The sequence below is a fragment of the Sciurus carolinensis genome, chromosome 15 (genome assembly GCF_902686445.1).
Source record: "Sciurus carolinensis chromosome 15, mSciCar1.2, whole genome shotgun sequence".
NCBI classification, from domain to species: Eukaryota; Metazoa; Chordata; class Mammalia; order Rodentia; family Sciuridae; genus Sciurus; species Sciurus carolinensis.
The window spans coordinates 56,305,289-56,326,093 of NC_062227.1; the positions used below are offsets into that span (position 1 = coordinate 56,305,289).

The 20,805-nt window shown below is 56.6% G+C and overlaps 1 protein-coding gene across 8 annotated transcripts in view; it reads left to right on the forward strand.

Annotated features, from left to right (window-relative positions):
- Positions 1–20,805, forward strand: part of Ctif (cap binding complex dependent translation initiation factor) — a 283,522-nt gene that overhangs the window by 183,448 nt on the left and 79,269 nt on the right. For 6 of the 8 annotated variants that reach the window (XR_007105188.1, XM_047526492.1, XM_047526497.1 and 3 more), the window contains 2 exons: positions 3,343–3,835; positions 6,194–6,493. Coding sequence is in view for 7 of the 8 variants with exons in the window: in XM_047526492.1 (XP_047382448.1) it covers positions 3,343–3,835; positions 6,194–6,493 (793 nt within the window). In the remaining variant the exon portion in view is untranslated. The remainder of the gene's footprint in view (positions 1–3,342; positions 3,836–6,193; positions 6,494–20,805) is intronic. The other 2 variants (XM_047526496.1, XM_047526498.1) reach the window with 1 other exon arrangement.

The following is a 20,805-nucleotide window of genomic DNA, read 5'->3' on the forward strand; positions in this document are numbered from 1 at the left end:
GCCCAGTAGGGAACATGGACTTCTGCTCACACAGGGCAGTGACAAAACAGTCCCCACTGCCACCATCGCACAGTGACCAAGCAGGGCAAGACTGGAGGAGGCCAGCTAGGACAGGGTGACTCAAGTCCAGATTCTCAACATCGTGCCCAGTGGTCCAGGTCTCACTGAAACATTGCTGATCATAGCCCCAGTCAGAAAGATCGTATGTTGAATGGAAAAAAGACAATGAATAGATGCCAACCCCAAGATGATAGACATGTTAGAGTTAGCTGGCAAAGATGTAAAAGCAGTCATCATAAGAAACGCTCCAAAGAACACCTAGGAATACCTTTGGAACATGAAAGCACAGGTCTTGGCAAAGAAGCAGACGGTGTAAGAAAAACCAAATGGAAGCTTAAGCGTTAAAGTAAAAATTCAATGAAGGGGCACAAGCAGAAGGACAGAGGAAAGAACTAGCAAACCAAAAGAGGTCTCAGTAGAAATCACCCAACACTAGCAACAGAGAGAAAAGGAACTGGATGGAAGGGGACAAACTGAGCTTCAGGGGACTGTGGGACTGTGACAAGTCTAACATCCATGCCATTGGAATCCCAAGAACAGAGGAGAAAGAGGGAGTCTCAAACATCACTCCGAGAACTGTGACCCAAATCCCTCCTGCCGTGCTGGTGGGAAGGCAGAATGGCGCAGCCTCTCTGGAAAACGGAACGTTTCTTTAACAACTAGCTGTGTAACCATCATGGGATCCAGCATTGGCACTGCTGGGCATGTATCCCAGGGAAATGACAACCCCATGCAGAGGTGCACACTGCCCTGCCGGTGAACGGTTAAGCACTCTGCGAAGCCTCCGTACCAGGGAACACCACCGAGTAATAGAAGGAGAAATGGAAATAGAAACCTGGTCCAGGCAACAACCTGGGTGGATCTCCAGGGAATTATGCAGAGTGAAAAAAGCCAGTCCCAGAAATATCCGATTCCATTTATACAACATTCTTGAAATGATCACGGTATAGAAGTGGAAAATGGCTAAGCCGTTGCCAGGCGCTAAGGTTGGTGGTGGTGGGAGGGACGTGGGCGTGGCTAGAGGGCCCTCCTGCTAGAAGTGTTCGCTACCTTGGCTGCCCCCTTGTCAACGTCCTGGTTGTAATATTGCACTATGGTTGTGAGAGCCGCTACCATGAGGGGAAATAGGGCAGCCGGCACAGGGTTCTATCTACATTATTTCTTACAATGCACACGCATCTAGAATTGCCTCACAATAAAAAGTTTAATTTCAGAAAATGAAATCATGTTCATTTAGAAAATATAAATAAAAGAAAAATTCACGTCCCATCTCCCAGAGATAGCCACCATTAGCATTTTTGAGTGTATCCTTCCAGATTTTTCTATGCAGATAAGTACTTGCCTTAAGGGACCCCATACTTCCATCAACAAGAGTGAATTATTTTGCATCATCCTCAGTTACTCCACACTCAGTTTTGACTGTGCCTAAATCCTTATGCACATCTTTGATTACTTTATTTGGATACATTACCACAGGTAGGATAACAAGGTCCCAAAATGTGCATGTGCTAGAGGCTGTTGAAACAAATTGTCAGATTTCCCACTGAAAAATTATATTAATTTCTACCCTAATGTACAATGTGCTGTAAGTTACTATTCGTGTGGAAACTAAAAGCCACCTGTCTGTCCTTCACGTAACCATTTTGATTCATGTAAAACCATGCCAAGTGGAAAACTTCTCAATGAAAAAAATTTTTTTCCATTAATTTTCTAATGGGAAAGAAAGAATGCATTTAATCCCAACCCAAGAGACCCCCAAATTTGCACAGATAAAGATGTATCAAGTGCATTGAAAGTGAGTTTAGTTAAGTAATAAGTAATCACTTGAAAGTAAACGAATACAGTTTGTTCATAACATACAATTGCAGGGAAGGTCCCTGGTACCGCAGGCCACTTAGGAGGTGAGGACTCATTCTGGAGAAGGCGACATCTCTCTGCCAGTTTCCTTACCACTCCATGACTTTCAAGGGTCGTGGCTGTCTTCTTCTCCAGCTGCGCTTCCAGAGAAGTTATGGCCTGGAAAGCCTGAGGGTGACATCAAGCTTGGACATGAGTGCCGTGAGGGACAGGACCAAGCGTCAGTGTGGCTCGGCAGGCTGCAAGAATGCCCCGCCCCACAAGCCCCCTGTACCCTGTCATTTGCTTCCGGTCCCAAATCAAATGTGTGCCATTCATCCTGGTGCAGCGCTCATGTTCGTCTTGCTGTTCTCTGGTTGGAAGAGTGTTGTCCAAAGAACTGGGAGCCGGTCTGTCTGAAACCATGGTGTTAAAATGTACTCATGGGCTAGGGCGGCCATGACAAAATGCCACTAACTGGCGGCTAGAACAACAGCTGTCGATTTCCTCCCTTCTGGAGGCTGGAATCCCAGATCAAGGTGTCGGCAGGGTTGGTTTTTCTGAGGCCTCTGTCCCTGACATGCAGAGGCTCCCTTCTCCTCGTGTCCTCGAGTGGCTTTTCCTCTCTTAGCCAGGTGCAGTGTGTGATCCTATCATTCCAGCTACTCCTGGAGGCTGAGGCTGATCAGAGGATCCCAATTTCCAGGACAGACTCAGCAAGTTAGTGACTCAAATTTTTAAAATAAATAAAAAGGGCTAGGGGTACAGCTCAGGAGGAAAGCACCCCAGGTTCAATCCCCAGTACTAACAGGAGAAGAAAACAAATCTCCTCACCTTACGAGGACATCAGTCAGGTTGAACTAAGAGCTACCCTGATATCTTCATCTTAACTTTTAAATTGTTTTCATGTGTTCTTTTTAGTTACAGATGACAGTAGGATATATTTTGACATATACGTGCATGGAGTACAATTTCCCATTCTTGTGGTCATACATGATGACATCCTCATCTTCATTTGATCACCTCTTTAAGGGCGCTATCTCCAGTGGTCACATTCTGGAGGTGGGGGGTAGGGGTCAACACTTGAGTTTTTCAGGGGATCCCTGCTACCAGAGGACATAACTGGTGGCTGGGGCAGAGGCAGGAGGGTTCACTGAGTCTTCTACTGGATCTTTCAGATTTATTCCCTGTGCATATATGCATTTGTGCAAATACTAAATGAATAAAATGTCAATTTTAAGTGAAAGATGGACTAAAATTCTCTTGATGCCAGCCACCTGCCTGGCTGTTCTGTCACAAAGCCTGGTGGGCAGGATGTTCTCAATAACTGTTTGTTGAAGGAATGAGTAAATGAGCAAGGCAGTGACTTCCTTCTGGTGTTCGGATACAGGGACCTTGGCCGGCCCCCGGGTGACCCCCTCTCTGTCTTTCCCCCTCACTTTGCAGAAGGCAGCAGAGACCTCCAGGGGGTAACAAGCCCCAGCAGCACGGAGACCACCCGCAGGGCAGTGCCAAACACAACAGGGATCACCAGAAATCCTACCAGGGGGGCTCGGTGGCCCCCGCCTCAGGGAGGCCTACCCACCACGGCTACAGCCAGAACCGGCGCTGGTACCAGAGCAACATGAAGCACCCTCCTGGGGACAAGGGAGAGGCCGGAGCCCACCGCAACGCCAAAGAGACCACAGCCGTCGAGAGCCCCAAACTTGAGGACACCCCAGGGGACACCGGGCACAGTGGCCTCGAAACCCCCCGCAGCCCCGACACCCTGGCCCTGATGGCTCCCGAGAGGCTGCCACCACAGCCACCAGGGGGGCCAGAGGCCGAGACAAAGCACAAAGACAGTGTTATTCCCGAGCGTGCGGGGGAGCGGCCCAGAATCACCCTGCTGCAGTCCTCCAAAGACAGGCTGCGGCGGAGGCTGAAAGAAAAGGTACCGGTAATTGAATTTTTGTTGTTCTCTGGCACCAGGGAGGACAGCAAGAGGTAGGCGCTCTGGTAGGTGGCTCAGCGGGAGGATGGGAAGCAGGGACTTCTGGGTGGGTGCCCCTGGGCCACCACAGGGCAGGCTGTGCAGGACCCCCTCAGCACGGTGTGGCCTCCCTCCTCCTGGTCACCCCGCAGGCCCCAGGGGTGCAGCCGGCCCTGGGGAGGCGAGGAGGGAGCACGGGCCTGGCTGATGGCAGGGGCACAGAAGCGTTTCCCAGGTCCGATTCCACCTTATTCATGCTAAGGGACATCTGGGGAAACGTGGAGCTTATGAAATAAGACGAAAGGCTGCTTCTCCCCAGCGTGAGTCCCGGCAGGCTTGGTCCCTGCCAGGAGCCGGGCAGCACGGAAGCAGGCTGGCCTCCCCCTGCCATTCCCACCTCATCTCCCAGCAGCCAGGAGGGTTCAAAGGTGCAAAGGCGAGGAGGCCCACCCTCCCATCACGCAAGTGCCAGCCTGCGCTGAGTGACCCTGAGAACGGGGCACCTCCATCCGCTCCCCAGGAGCCCGTCTCCTCACCCCTTGCCTCATCTCTGGAGCCAGGTCCACAGCTTTAGGAGTGTCCCCAAGCCACCAGAAAAGGAATGGGGACTTGTCACTGGCAGCATTATGTCCATTGTGCCCAGTCCAGCAGCCACTGCCCCAGCCCCTCCCACACTCACCCAGGGCACAGGCGTGGTCACTGGGGAGAGCCCCCGCCAGGGAGGGCTGATGGCCACAGCCATGGCCACACAGCGGCAGAGCCTACCGAGTCTTCCTTCTGGGGCGTCCGCGGAGCGGGATGTACGGCTCCTCCCCCGGTTCCTTTTGCCCAGAAGCCAGGTCCAAGGTCCACCCTCAGGCGGGATAAGGCAGGGCACCCTCTTCCCAGATTGGCCCTTAAAGCTGAAGTGTCTCGTTTGTGTCCCCCATGCCCCAGAGTGCCCAGCCCTGCTCCTCCTTCCTGCGGGGACCTGGGCTGCAAGGCTGAAAAGAAATCCTCACTCATTTCCTGACACCCCAAAGTTGGGCACCTGGCTGAGCCTCCTAGCTGATGGCCAGCGTGGGGCTCTGCCCTGAGAGCTTCCAGGTCAGGCTGCTAGCGCCCGTGGGGAGGACTGCTGAGTCCTCTGGAGGCCGACCACGCAGAGCCGCAGAGCAGCTTGGGAACCAGGAGACCAGGCTCCGGCCTCTTCCTGCCTTGAAAGACAGGTGACAGCACCTCTCCGAGGCCACTTCATTCTGCAAACTAGGTGTCATACCGCCCCCTCTGCAAAGAAACCGTGAAGACTGATAGACCTGAAAAGACCCTCGTGGGGGTCATTCTTACTCATTATCCTGTATACAGACCGTGGTCCCTGCTGTGGGCCCACAGGGTCAAGGTGGGGAGGTATGTGGAGCAATGGGACAGGTAAGGTACGTCTGTGACACCCATAGATCAGTGTCAGGGACTCGCCTCGGGCGAGGCCTCGTGGGCCAGGAGGACACAGGCTTAGGCCCATGGAAAGGTGCATCCTGAGAACAGAGGGCAGGTGCAGGAGGGTGCCACCGTGTGACCCCATCCCGCCCTTCGACTGGGTCTCACCTCTCAGCAGTGAAGTCGCTCACGTTCCTGGCTGCCTGTCTGTCGTTTTGAGTAGGTACTTTTGAGATAGTTAGATGCCATCTTCTTACTGTCCAGGCCCCAGTCTGGGCCCCGTCACTGTCAAACCTCAAAGGGCTGGAGGGGTTTTGTCCTAGACCCACCAGCCACTTTAGTGACACGCAGAAGGTTCCTTGGTGTGTAGCATATGTGTGTAGAAGGCCATCAGTTTCCATAGGACATAAAGCCAGGGAGGATTCCATAAGGACCCCCGTGCCCAGAGGACACAACCCCACTTGGGCATTTGGAACAGAGGGTGTGGAGGACACGGGGCCACCTCTAACCACACTGCAGGCATTTTGTATCCTACTTGCATTCCCAGCCTGATCTTCTATTCTCATTTGTGTCATTCCGATAAGATTTGTTCTCTTATTTCATCTTTTATAAATCCCGTCACATCGTTTCTAGAGTAAGACATCTGATAGACAAAGAGAAACAAAACCCCAATATATATGAGATTCGTGGGTGGGAACTAGAACTTGCAGTGTCAGCCTCGGGTGCCACCAAGGCCCAGAAAATAGTCAGCAAAGAGCCTCTGGGGCACAAAGGCCTTTGATGGAGGTAAGCATTCCCAAAGGACCTCAGGTCCTTCCTCTGGGGTGGCAGCCCTTGCTCCCCGTGCCACCCACTCCCGGCAGCCACCTCCGCTTCACTCAGCCACACTCGGGGTCTCTCCCACACACCCAGGATGAAGTGGCTGTGGAGACCACCAGCCCTCAGCAGAACAAGATGGACAAGCTGATCGAGATCCTGAACAGCATGCGGAACAACAGCAGCGACGTGGATGCCAAGCTCACCACCTTCATGGAGGAGGCCCAGAACTCCACCAACTCCGAGGAGATGCTGGGCGAGATCGTGCGGACCATCTACCAGAAGGCCGTGTCGGACCGCAGCTTCGCCTTCACGGCGGCCAAGCTCTGTGACAAGATGGCCCTCTTCATGGTGGAGGGGACCAAGTTCCGCAGCCTGCTCCTCAACATGCTCCAGGTAACCGGACACCGACAGCTGCCACCCGCGCCCCTGCCCCTCCACGGGGGGTTGTTACTAGAGGGGAGGCTGCCAGTCCTGGCCACACTTGAACTTGTCCCAAGTTCCTTCCTCCATTGCCTGATTAATTATAGAAAATAAGGAGGCGGCAAGGGGCGAGGGGCGAGCGGTCCCATTTGTGTGTGTTTGGGTGAGTGCTCCATGGTTACCAAGGACCAGTATGATTTTATAGGTGCTTTTTGTTCAAGTGGCTTTTCCCTTGTTTCTATTTTCATGAGGAGAGAGCTGGCTGCTGGCTCTGTGCTGTGACCTCTGTGCGTCTGAGCAGACCTGAACTTGTCGCAGCCCTCTGTCTCCTCCCCAGGGCCAGCCCCGCAGAGCTCGGTGGCTGTGCAGTTGGTGTAACCGGGACGGAGGGGTTTGAGCAGAGCCTTAGCGGGGGCAGCACAGGGATGGTCTGTCCGCGCAGGTCCTGGGCAGAGGGCAAGCGTGGCAGCCCGAGAGCGTCCCGTTCCTGGACACACTCCCACTCGACTTAGCTCCAGCCCTGCTCACTTGGGCCTCCACGGAGCCCAGGTCCAGCCGCGGTCATGGGTGTGCATATGCGGTGGGTACGGCCTTGTGCGCTTAGACTGAACCCAGTACTGCCTTGTCTCACGTGTCTGCTCTTTCGCTGTGGGTGGCCGTAGGTGAACCAGTGGCATTGGGGATAAACGGAAGGGATCAAGGCGTTGCAACCTCACCGGGGCCGTCCTTGGAGACTGGGCTGGGCAAAGCCATCTCTCCTGCTACTTTGTACTTTAGAGATTAGTTGAGATACAAATTGAGCTGCTGGTTCAAGTAAGGTAGAACAGTCACCTGGAAGTTGTGGAAGTGGGATCGCAGGGCTCAAGAGAGCACGTGCAGGTCCTTGGTCACTCGGTGACCACAGATCAGATCATCCAAGTGGCCGCGCTTCTGAGAGCCAAAGGGACTCCATTCATAACTGCGCCTGGACGACAGGTGGGAACGAGGGAGCGCGTCCACCTTCATCTCAGCCACCTGGCTTATGATTTGCTGTCTTTTCACTAAAAGCAAGAGGAGGTCGCCGCTCCCCGTCTACCTGCGGCCTGCCGGGCCCCACGCCGGCCGCCGTCCTCCCTCTCCCGTGTCTCGGGCACTGTAACCTGAGCCTGCCTGGCCAGCCTGCGCTGCCCTCTTCAGCTCCAGGCCTGATCAGGTTCCGTTCCTGGATCGCCCGCACTCCCCTGGTGATGAATTCCCGCATTACCTGAGGGATTTGCACATCGGGCATGTTCCTGGCGGGCCGGAATGTCCTGGGAGAGTGTAGAGGGTGACAGGCAGGAGAGGCCTGTCTGCCATGTACCACCGGGCACGGGGGAGTCATGGACAAGCTCAGCCTTGCACTTGGCTTTGGGATTATTTTTTTCAGACAAGGGCCAGGATGAAGCAAGAGTTCTAGAGCAGGGTTGCCAGCGCCTGTGACCCAGCCACCTCCAGTGGCAGACAGACACAGGGCGCGGGGTACCCAGGGGACTGGCTGGCTGCAGAAGCTGCCCAGGATCAGGCATCTGTTCTAGCCACCGTGGGAAAGTGGCCTTGCCCTCAGGCGTCCAGCAGAGCCACATAAGGGGCTCCAGGACCCGGCACCCACCTCCCTGTGAGCCACAGACTTTACTCCTTGACTCAGGATGGCTCCAGGTGGCCCAGGAGAAAAGGCACCTGTCAAACTGAGTGTAACTCAGGGAGCCCTGTCCGTCACCTGGCTCACAGGTCCTTTGAAATCAGCGTGCTGAGATGCAGTTGGGGTTCCCTCTGCTCCGACCGGGCGGAGGCTGTGGGAGCCCACCTTGCAGCCACCACTCAGGGTGCACCTTGTGCTTTGGCACTGCTGGCTGCTGGAGATGAATCAGGCCACAGGAGGAGCACAGGTGACCTGTGTGGGTCTTTCCCTTTCACGCATCCCCAGGCCCGGCCGCTGGATGAAGCCGTCCTTAGCCCCCGAGTCCTTGCCGACTGCCTTACCCCACATTGTAACTCCCTGACAGGTCTGTCATGAGTGCCATGTGACAGAGACTTACCCTACTGGTGCCACCTTGTGTCTGGGGCAGAGGGGAACTGGGAACTTCCACATTCTGCCCTTGCCACCCTGCAACCAGGCCGAACCTCCAGCTGAACCCGAAGGGACACCCTCCCCACTCCTGCCCCCTCCACCGCCTCAAATTCACCGCCCCTCACATCCCAAATGCCCAGCCCTCTGCCAGGGTGACTCATACTCAGGCTTTGGGTGGCACTTAAGCACCGATCCCCAGGAAGCCAGCTGTAACCCCCCACTCTGGGCTCCTGTCACCTTGTAGCCACGAAAGTTTAGTCACCCAACTAGCATTGACTTTAAAGTGTCTCAGTGTGTCAGGCAGAGGATTCAGTGGGCAGTGCCCAAAGGCAGCCGTGTCCTTTGGAGATGTGCAGTGGGGAGGGACTGGGACTTCTCCCGGAGAGCACGCAAACGCAGTGATGCCGGGTGCCTGCTGTCATGGCCACCTCCCCAGGCTCTGGAAGGCAGGGGCCACCTCTGCTCCTTTCACTGTATCCTGAGCCTGGCAGCCCTTGGTGGCCATGGAAGAATGGGCGTTGGAAGAGGAAGGCACTAGAAGCCTCCCCCCTCTTCTCCCAGGCCATTGGCCTGTGGACAGCGGTAGTGTCCACTGGGCTAGAAGGGAACCCCTGGAGGCAGACATGACCCCCAGCTGAGCTCCAGGGTTTCCCACAGTGTGGAAGTAGGCATGAGCCTGGCCGGAGCGTGTGCGGCTCCTCCCCAGAGGGCACCGCTCACCCCCTTGGCCACCCACAACCGAGCTTGCACGTGAGCTGCAGAGGAGCCCTTAAGGGGCGTGGCCAGAGGCTTCGTCCAGGCAACCCCGGGTTGCTGCCGTGGAAGGCTGCTGTCTGCGGTGCCTGAACACCAGGCCCAGAGGGAGCCCACCTGTCTGAGGGCAGCATGATTCACAGTCACTCACCACCACACCAGAGAGGTCCAGGAGGAGAAAGGAGCAGGCCCAGCGTCCACCTGCTTCCCTCCTGACACCCAGGAAGGTCCTCCCTCCTCAGCTTCCGTTGTTTTCTGCCACACCTGGTTGTGTTACTCTCCCGGCAGGCAGTGCGAGACCTGGCCCCGGGCCCTGCCCTGCCCTTCCCGCGAGGGCCGAGCTCAGCTCCATCCACACAAGCCCACTTGGCTCTGGGTCCCTAGACAGCCTGGTTCTGTTCGGCAGCCCCTAGATGCCCCTCTGGTGGCCAGGTTGTCTGCCACCTCCACGCACAAGGGCTGAGACCAACTCAGCGGTGCTGGCTGCAAAGGGGCCCGCTGAGAAGTGCCCGTGAGCTTGCGCCCAGCACTGCCTTTGCACGGAGCCCTCCCTGGCCGCTGCTCCTGCTGCCTGGGCTCCAGGGATGGGAGCTGGCAACCCAGAGGGGACGGAGGCAGCTTATTTTGCGGTAAATGCTACAGCAGAGGTCTGAGGGATGTCAAGCTGGGGTGCAGCCCACAGAGCGGAGAATGGGGAAGTCAAGGGTCCTTTGATCCTTCCCAGCTAGACCAACCAGACAGACCATCTCGGGGAACTTCGAATCACTGCCCTCGTGAGCCATAACAGTGCCATGGTTCCCAGGGTCTCAGTGGACCCCATCACCAATCCCACGGCTCAAAATTAGCCTTGGGATTTTGTTAAAATGCAGATTCTGATGCAATACGTATGTGACAGGGCCTGAGATTCTGCATTCCTAACAAGTTCCCAGGTGATGCTGGTGAAGCTGGCCCAGGGAACTCACTTGGAAATGGCAAGGCCTTGGGACTGATGGTTGGTAGGTAATGGGTCAGCCTCATAGATGGGTAAACTGAGGCACGATCTCTCGCCGGTGTGACTATCCACAGTGGGGATCCAGGCTAAGAATACTGCAAAGTGACTGAAATAGGTCATCTTTAGGTCCAAGGTTCTCTGGTGCTCTCCATTAGAATAATGAGGAGAGTTTTTAAAACAAGCTGGCCCAGGATCCTACCCCGAATCAGTTGCACTGGGTTCTCAGGGACAGGGCCCCAGGACATTGTTTATAAAGGATTCCTCAGGTAATTCTAGGTGCAGCAAGGTGGAGTGCCGTCGCTAGGGAGTTGACCCGGAGTCGCCGGGACTGTCTGGCCCTGTCACTTATGGCTGGCCGGATCTGCCCATCCCACTATAAACCAGTCAGAAACTCCCAGGTGCTGGGCCTTTTGCTGAGCGGAGCAGCAGACTCAGAACCCAGCAGGGGAGAGAACAGGAAAGGGGGACTTAGCTGCTGAGCCAGTGCCGCCTCCTGCTCCCCACCATCCTCCTGAGACTCCTCCCCAAGAAAGTGAGAGCTGCCTCTTCTCTCCTGCTGGCCCCCTCTCTCCCCCTCCTCGGCTGCTTCTCCCCTTCTTTTCTTCTCTCTTGGCCTCAGCTGTTTGTTGGATTGGCTGGCACATGTTTTAGGACAAGGCCCTTGCTTTCACCCACCTCGCCAGCCTGGGCCGCAGGCAGAGCCACCCAGCAAAGCTGGAGAAGCCATCAGCTCCCCCGCTTGGCCTGCCTCACCCCACCCCCACCCAGTCCCACTGAGCTCCCAGCTTCACGGTGGCAGAGTCCCCACTCACTAGGTTATGTGCATTGATCATTTCCAACCTCCAGGAGGATCCATGGGCAACTCAGGGCAGAAGCTACCAGAAATCTCCCTGGATCCTCATCAGGGAGTTGCAGTGTGATTGTAGGAAGGAGGAGGGCTCCGGTTTCACGGAGGAGTGAAGAATGAGTGTGCCTCTTTTATGGGACCTTTGGAATGACAGGAATTGGAGGCCTGAGTCCCCTCCACCCAGCACTGCCTGGTCACCGCCCCAGGCCTTCCCCTTGGGTTCAGGGAAGGCTCCTTTGCTGAGATCTGCTTGGGGAGTACAAGTTCAAGCCCTCCTCTGTTGAAATGTGTGTGCCCTGTTTAGCCAAGAGGTGTCTGCATCCGAGCTATGCAGAGCAAGGTATTATTAGAGCAGGCATCAGTGTGTCTGTAACTGAACCCAGCTCTCCCTAGCAACCGTTGCCAACAACACATCTAACAGAAGGATGCGATACCTTTTTTTGAATTTTTTATTTGTTCTTTTTAGCTGTACATGACCGTAGCGTGCATTTTGACATATCGTACATCCCATGTTTGTGGTTGTCTGCTGTGGAGTTACCCTGGTGCAAGACCTGTTTTGAGAGAAAGAAAGAAAGGAAAAAACAAAAACAAAGCAAAACTTCATCTTGACCAAGTTGTAAACACAGCAGGGCTGTTGTGAAAAGACAACACAAAATCGGAATCTGGCATGTGACCAGATTTTAAAATAAATGGCTTTCCACCAGTACCTTCAAGCAGACAGCCTCTTAAAAAGGCTACCTCAAGCTACAGAATGGACAGACTCATCTTAGGGTTTCTAGCCAAGTCACCATTAAGCACTGTGCTTGGAGGGTTTGATACACAGAAGCCCAGTTGGGTGGCAACTCTGTGAGGTCTCTGGAAATGATTTTAGCCCCAGGAGGGACACTCGGTTTTCTGGCCTAACTGCCCTTAATAGTAAATCAGAATATTGTCTCAAGTCCTGAAGATATGTCTTACCTCAGCTGCCTGCGTCTGCCTGACCCCCACCAGCGCTCCCATGCTCTGCCCCCTTTCCTGGTCCCCTGTTTGCAGGCTCAGGTAGAGGAACTGGGCTATTCTCTAACTGTTGGTAAGGAGAAAACATTCTCTCTCAAGGTTTTTGCAAAATCAAAAGCCATTCCTCTGTTCCAGAGTGCTGGACTTCCTGAGCTTCATTCTCTACAGAGAATAGGAGGAGGGGACTGGTGTTGAATCTTGGGGTTCCAAGCACCTCTGAGCTCTAGACTCCTGGAAGGTAGGATCCTGGCTCCGTTTTCTCCTGTCCCCGAATCCTCCCATCACAACTGGTCCCTAGAAGATGCTCAGTAAAGGGCTGTGGAAGGGGCCATGGAGCCCCCGCCCTGGTGCATGAGCATCTTCCTATGTCAGTCAAGGTGGATCCGAGGGCAGGAACCTTCCCCCTGCCTACAGATGGGGGAAGTGCCTCAGTGAGGCCCAAGGCCCACCCAAAGTCAGGGGGCTGGCTGGGCTTCTGGCGCCCACGTCACTCCCCTAAAATAGGGCGCGGCATCAGAACCCTGGACAAACCAGGACCATCCCACGAGCCATCGGTGGGATTTCAGAATGCACCCTGTAGCTCCTCTCCCTGGGATCTCCGCAGCCCCAGAGTCTTTGGGCTTTCTGGGCCTCTGGAAGGCCCGGGGGCCTCAGAGAACACCAGGTCCACGTGCTGTGGTCCACCGAAGCCCACAGCCTGTGGCCCGGTCCATCTCCTCGCAGCCTCTCCCTCCGCTCAGGCCTCCTCCCTGGCTCCTGCACACCCACTGCTGAGCTGTACGCGTGCCAGGCATGTAAACTGATTTCAGCCTCGGCCCAGCCAGGCATACCCAGGGGTGGAAGCACGTTGTTCTGGGCATCCCAAAACCCTGGCGAAAGCCCCGGCTGCATCCCCATGCGCTTCCCTCCCGGGCTTCTAGAAGCCAGGAGGGATGGAGCAGGGGGCTAGCAGGCAGCACATGCCCTTCCCCATGGGAAGGTCATGGAGGGTCATTCCAAAGCCCCTGAAAAGTCTCCTTTTCCTCAAAATAGCTGGCATCGGAGCACCCCATGATCACCTGTGCCTGCGCCAAAGGCCGTGCCCCGTGAGGGGCACGTGAAATGGCACACCGTCCCCAGAGCTGGGCTCCAGCCACCCTCAGCTCGATGGCCTCACATGTCAAGGGACACCAATTGCCCCTGGAGCTTGAACCTCTGTGTCTGGCAGGCTGGACCCAGGCAGGGAGAGCCCACGCCTGGCAGGCAGCTGGAAGCCAGAGCAGGGCGGCCTGAGCCTCGGGCCGGCACCTTGTCCACACTTGCTGTGGATTGAGGGAATTTCACTCACTTTTCTTAATTTCCTCCCCGTAACCCACAGTGAGCACCTGCTGTATGCCTTAGGCCATGGCTGACCCTGTGAAGTGTCATCTCCATTAATTTGCCCAATCCTCTGACCCACTTCTCCCAGTTTGCTGGTGGGGCACCAGCCGTCCTAGGTAGAAGTCAGGGCCCAGCAGGGAGTCCCAAAGTCGGTATTTGGATCGAATCTCTCTGACTGTTCAGTTGAGAGGTGGTGCTGGGGACAAGGCGGCCTCTGAAGGTGCTAAGGCTCCCTCGGGAGCTTTGGCGAGCTCAGAGCGATGGAGCCGCAACGACTTGAACATTCCAACACATGTTGTCTTTTGAGTCAGAAGAAGCCGAGGAAAGACAATAACCACTGACCCGTGGTCTATCCTGGGGGAAGCCAGGACAGAGGCCTGAGGCCTCCTAGCCTTGGGCGGGCGTTGGGTAGCACAGACCCACAACTCCCTGGCCCGGTGGAGACCAGTGAGCTTTTCTGCAAAGCCCAGAGGCCTGCCTGTGCCTCCGGCTGCACCACCTTCACCCCCGGGACCCCATACTCATCCCTCGAACTTTCTACACGTAGCACAGATTTTCATGGCTCTCGGGCAGCTTCCCACAGTCCACAGAGAAGCTAGATGCACAGGGACCGTGGGGCCCTTGGACAAGTGACTGCTTCCTGTGAACAGCGGCCACTGCTCTGCACTGTCAGGTGTGCGGTTCTGGGGTGAGAGGGGGTCGGCAAGACCCGCACACTGCGTCACACATCGGCCAGCTGGGCATCCAGACGAACAGGCCTGGGTCTCTTCCCCGAACCGCATCAGGATCTGTAGCCCCAGGCAGCAAAGCCACGGCCCTGGGAACCTGGCGTGGGGCATCAGGATCTGTAGCCCCAGGCAGCAAAGCCACGGCCCTGGGAACCTGGCGTGGGGCATCAGGATCTGTAGCCCCAGGCAGCAAAGCCACGGCCCTGGGAACCTGGCGTGGGGCCGGGGTGCTGGCCACCTCCACCCCGATCTTCAGCATTCATCCGGTCTTCGTTCGCGTTCATTGCTGCAGCGCGGGGGGAGGGTCCCCGGGCCTCGCACGTGCTAGGCAGGCGCTCTGCAACCCCGCCGCACCCCTGGCCCTGAACTGGCAGGTTTAAAACACGTCTCTGCTCCCCAGTTTCTATCCTGGAAAGGATCCTGGGCTGCGGTAGACTGAATCAGCTGATGCGCCCATGGCCCCCAACCCGGAAGAAAGCCCACCTGGGACTGCTGCCCCCCCAGTGTGGAGGCCTGTCCCAGCAGGGAGGCTGGGGGAAGAACAAGCCCTGACACCACAGATCCCCAAGGGCCCCTTGGCCGCTGTCTTGAAGCAGCGTCTCCCTGTCCCATGCTGATCGGTTTGGGTGGCGAAGGCAGGCAATGGGTGCTTATAGTCCGTGGAGCTTGAGGGGGGGAGGGTCTAGGAACTGAGAGGCGCCCCCTCCTTTCCCCTGTGCTCCTCCTCCTCCAGGAAGCCTCCCCTGATCTCCCAGCCCAGGGGCCTTTCTTTCCTCTGACCCATTGACTTGTTTAAGCTTTGCTTCTCTGAGGTTTGTGTTCCCAGATGTCTTAGGGACAAAGAATGTTTCTGTGTCAACTTTGTGTCCTACCACCAAAGAGACACCCAGTAGGTGTTCAGCCAGCCTCAGTTGGCTGGTTCCAGGACTTTCTGTTCAGTGGAACATCAGGGAGCAGGGCGAGCCACTGAACAGGACACAGACGCAGAAAGGGACGGCGTGGTGCCTGCTCCCTCCTGTCGCTGGACCAGGGAGTGTCCTGGGGTCAGGATCATTCACCCCTTCCCCTGGCAGGCCGCGTCCTCAGCCCCCACCCCGCTTGGCTTTGCCTGCTCAATCCCCTGAGAGCACTTTGGCTGGGCACTTCCCTGTCCGAGGCCGCCACACTGAAGCCGCCCTGCAGATAAGTAGGTTATCGGAGAAGGCCAGCTCGGGTGTCCCGGGCCCCAGAGGGTCACCCCTGGCTGGCTGGCAGTTCACCCCCAGCACCTCCCCTCCCCCTCCTCCCTCTTGAGCCAGGCAGGCAGGAGACAGCAGATCCCTTCCCGCAGCTCGGTGAGTGGCCGGCCCCCAGCCGCCACCGGGAATCCGAGCTATGCTAAGCGGCTCCAGATCGCAGCTTCGCGGCCCTGCCTGGGCACGGCCCGCCCAGACAGGGCGCCTCTACCTGCCGGGCCGCCGCTGGAAAGCTGGCACAGCCTGCCTGGTGGAAACAGTCTCCCTGTGGGTTATGTAACTGCTCCCCACCCTGCCTCCGCTCCCCGGAGGCTCCCAGCCACCACAGAGGGAAGGGACCCCAGAGGGTCACTGTTTCAAAAGGAAGGAAAGAGTGTGGGTGATTGTCTCAAGTCCTCAGAACCCAACCTGTGGAACTGCTCAGGGGCTGGGAGACCGGGCCAAGCAGTGCCTGAGGAGGGCCAGTGCTTCCCCAGGACCTGGCCCCGGGAGGATGTGGATACCGAGGAGGAGGAGGAACATCCTTGACTTTCTCTCCTTCCTTCCTTCCTTCCTTCCTTCTTTCTTCTTTGGCATTTTTAAAAATTGTTACAACATAAAATTTATCATTTTAACCATTTTTGAGGCACATCTCAGCAGCACCAAGGGCAGTCATAATGCTAGGTACCACCTGACCCAAGAACCCCTCACAACCCAAGACGAAGCCCTGTATGCACCAGTGATAACCCTGCCTCCCATTTCAGCCTCCACTCTGCCTTCTGTCTCTGTGAATTTGTCTCCTGTTTGTATAGCATTCAAATGGAATCATATCATGTTGTTGTTTTTTTCTGTGTGTCTGGCTTATGTCACTTTGCATAATGGTTCCCCCATGGGATAAAATGGTCAGAACTTCCCTTTTCATGGCTGAATAATATTCCACTGTATGTCTACCACATTGTACTCATTCATCCACCAATCCCTCAATGGATGCTTGGGTTTTTTCTACCTTTTGGATTTTGTGTATAATGCTGCTATGAACATGGATACATAAATAAGTATCTGTTTGAATCCCTGCTTTCAATTCTTTGGGGTATATGCCTAGAAGTGGAGTTGCTAGATCATATGGAAATGTTCTGTTTAACTTTTCTAAGGAACAGCCAAACTTTTCTGAGAGGCTGGTTTTTTTTTTTAATTTATTTTTATTGTAAAAAATGGGATACATCTTGATTCTCTGCTTGTACATGAGGTAGAGGCATACCATTTGTGTAATCATACACTTACATAGGGTAATGGTGTTTGATTCATTCTGTTATTTTTTACTCCCCCCCCCACCCCTCCCACCCCTCTTTTCCCTCTATACAGTCCCTTCTTCCTCCAATCTTGCCCCCCTCCCACCCCCTTGGAGGGTGTTTTTGATGTAAAAGATTTCATGAACCAAGACCAAAAGAAATGACACCAATGAGGGACCTTAAGGGCACTGCCTTACCTGGAATCAGGCTGAGGGTTGAAGGAAGTCTATACGATGGACCAATTAGGGGCTAAAGGTTTTGGGCTTTATGAAATAGGACCTGGGGAGCCATTGTGGGTTCTTGAGCTATAGAGTTCCAGAGCTTATTAAAAACCATAGAACGGAGGTGCTGGGGTTGCGGCTCAGTGGTTGAGCGCTTGCCTAGCGTGTGTGAGGCCCTGGGTTGGATCCTCAGCACCACATAAAAATAAATAAATAAATAAAAGTATTGTGTCCATCTACAACTAAAAAAAAGATTTAAAAAAAAATGTTTAACTCATAGAATGGCATAGACTAGAAGGAAGGCTTTTAGATTATCCAGTTCAGTGTACTCACCTTATAGACAAGATCCCGAGATCCAGGGGGGTTAGTAGAGACCGTGTTTTAGGGAGACGGGTGACGGGTTCCGGGGTGTTAGACGTTAGTGGCCTTCTCGGTGGCCACGTTTACATCTGTGTGAAGGGAGCGGCACAGAGCTGAGCTGTCATGACAGGCCCCTGCCCCGCGGCCTCCCTGGAGCCTGCCCCTGGCCCCCGGCCCGCGGAACAGAAGCATCTGCTCCAGAAGCTGGGGTTGCCTGCCTTGAGGACGGAAGGCCAGTGTGGAGACCCTTGTTCCCCGTTCTGCAGCGCGGGCCACGGTGGGCTCTGTGAGCTTCTAGAAGGTCGAGTCATCCTGAACCTCCGAGCCGAGCCAAGCAGGCTCCCCCGCCAAGGACTCGGAGGCCCCAGTCCAGAACCGTCTGCGAGCCCACGGCCTGCGGGCCACCTGCGGGGAGCTGCGCCCCCTGCCCAGCCTGCCCTGGCCCCCTCTCTGCCCTCCCCTCGCCCGCCCTGTTCTGGGTGCCTGGTGTGGATGGAGGGACTTGGGAAGTGAGTCAGAGGGTGAGGGGGCACGAGGGGAGTGGAAGGGGACAAAGGGACCAGTGTTTCAGCGACCCGTCAGAGCGCCACGCTCCTCTGGAACTCGGTGCTCGGGGGTGTTCCTACCCAGGGTGTTCAGGGCCACCAGGTCTGTCTCCAGGACACAGGTTAGAAGCCCGTCCAGCAGACAGGTCTCCCCAGCTCCCCTCCAGGGGCCGGGCCACGGTCACGCCTGCGCAGATCAGCACGTCGACTCTGTGCCGTTTCCCTTGCCCGGACTGCCTGCGCGGGGGTCCCCTTCCGGAGAGGTGGCAGCGCGCAACCGCGAGGCCGTGCCACCAGCACAGGGCATCTGCAGGGAGCTGGCCCAGCAGAGTTGCCTTGGAGCCCCAAGTTCAGGGTCAGGGGTCCCTGCATGCCCACGGGTCCCCCGCCCCCACTGCCTCGCTCCCAGGAGCTGAGCCCTTGGGGAGAAACCGTCCCAGCGCCTCCGGCCCGCCGCCTCCGCCTTAGCTCTGGCCTGCAGCGCCAGGGACAGGCCAGCCGCCCTGCGGGAATGCGGAGGGAACGGCTGCTGGAGCAACCTTCCCTTCGCCCTGGGTGGTGGTTCTAGATCCCAGAACAGAGTCCAGTTCACAGAGCGCTGGAAGCTCAGGCCACTTTGAAACCTGGGGGCAGACAAGAGCAGGTCCCCCTGGGACGGCCATACAGCCCTCCTTCCTGGGAAGGCCCCTTGCTCCACAAATCATCCCGTCCTGGACAGGGTCCGGCCTGGGACCAAGTGTATTCCAGAGGAGCACGTGTGCGTGCCCAGATCACCCACAGCCGGACCTCTAAAGCAGAAAGGCCAGGGGACCTCACGCCCCTCTATCCCGTCCCCACGCGTCCACCGCGCAAGGGCCACACCACAGGAGGGGAGCTCAGGTGGCATTTGGAGACCGCCGGTCGGCCACCAAAACCCACTGACACCTATAACGGGGACAGGTGCATTCTGGGCGAGTTGCCTGCCCACAGGCGCTCCACAGGCTGGACCCGCCCCCGCCACTACCCGGCGGAGAGCAGGCATGGCCTACTCCAGGTGCTGTTTAAAAACAGCCTAGAGGACTGAGCTCTCCCAAGTGGGGTGAGAGCCAGAGGCCTCGCTCCAGGCCTCAGAGCCTTCCTCTTATGAACTGTGACCTTACAGCGTACGCATTCAGGAGTCCCGCCCGCCCTGGCCTGGCCTGGCACCCGCAGCTGGGCGACTCTGGGCAGAGCCCACAGCCCCGAGGCCCTCCATTCAATAGGTCATACTTGTCTTCTAGACCTGCTTCCGCCACCTGTCACCCTGGTGAAAAGCCACGAAAACTGTCATTTTGTCTGTGTCCTCTTGAGATCCCCCGTCCTCCAGGAAGGACTTCTGAACGTCCTAGCCGTGTGTTCTTCCTGTTCCCTGGAAGATCCCTTCCATTCCTGGCTCCTGGAAGAGGCTCTGAGAAGGGAGTGGACCAGCGGTCCCACAGGCTTCCACAGCCCAGGGGCCTCAGGCAGGCTAGCACTTGACACTGGGCACAGCAGAGTGGATGACCCAGGGCACCTGAGGAAGCCATGCTGGGGCTCTGGCCTCCACCAGAAGTATCGAGGCTGCTGGGAGGCAAGGCTAGCTCAAGGGGAGAGCAGCTTAGGAACATCAGAGGGGGCAGACTCTGAAAGTGGGGGAGGCGGCAGGAAGGCTTCCTGGAGGGGGCAGCATGAAGAGGCAGGATCTGGAGAAGAGGAGGAAGTGCTGAAGTGGAGGCCCAGAGGGGAGCCCGCGGTGGGAGGGGAGACTCACAGGAGGGCGAGGAGAGGAGGTCATGTGTCACCAGCCCGGCCAAGGCTGTCAGGCACAGGGGCTCCTCAAGTGTCAGCGAGCTCAGGGGTGAGGCTGCCCAGCCAGGCCTTGACCCCGGGTCACAGTAACCACACTGGCCCGTTCATCCTGCTGGCGCCGGCTTCTCCCCAGTTCAGGCCAAGACCGGATTTTCATCCAAAACTAAAACTTCTACCTCAAGAGCTGTGAGCTTCCTGCCAGCAGCAGGCCTCTGGCAGTCTTGGGCAGGAGACAGAGAGGGCCACCGCTTCAGGAATCCAGGCCAGCCTGCGGGGCTGGGGGCGGGCATTCCCCAGGATTTCACTGAGGCTGGTCAGGGTGCCGTCAGGGCCAGGAGACCCTCCTGCTTCCCTCCCTGATGAGCTCACTGCCTCATGGGAGAGAATAAACTTGCAGGTGCCCACCACTTGTGGCCCACTCGGATCACAGTCTCCTCCCTGCCCAGGGATGCAGCTCTGGGGGCCTCCTCCTGCAGAAGCCATTAGTCCTCAGGGAGCCAGGACAGGGCTGCACATCCAGCTGCCAGGCTGCAGGCAGGACAGGTCCACCAAGAAACCCTCGCTCCTGTCTGGCCCTCCTCTACAGAACACCCCTGTCAGCACAGGCCTCCCTTCAGGGGTACTGGGATTCAGAAGTAGGAAGCCAGACCTTGGCCTAGCTCTACCCCTGAGCCTCAGCGTCCCTAGGAAAATGAAGGTACCAAGTGAGTTATGGCCAGCAGGCTTGGGACTCCTCAGCTAGACTCCAGGCCCTCTGTCCACCTCTCGTAGCCCCTGGGTGCCTTGACCTTGTGAAGGTTACTTGGAGGTCCACGGCTGGGCGGAGCCCGGAGCATGTCACGGGTGAGACTGGTTGAAAAGAGAAGCTAGGGGTACACAGTCTGCACGTGACAGGTGTTATCAGACGCAGGGTGTAAAGACTGGGTGTAGGAGGAAGCCCCCAGCCCTGCCTTTCTGGAGGGGGGTTGCCTGGAGCCAGGCTCTCCTCCCTTCTCCTCCTTTCCTGCCTCACAAGCTGGGGGGGGTTAGAAGAAGGTCTCAAAGGTCCCTTCCAGTTCTGTGTTGTTCCAAAGCAGACTTGCTGTGCATA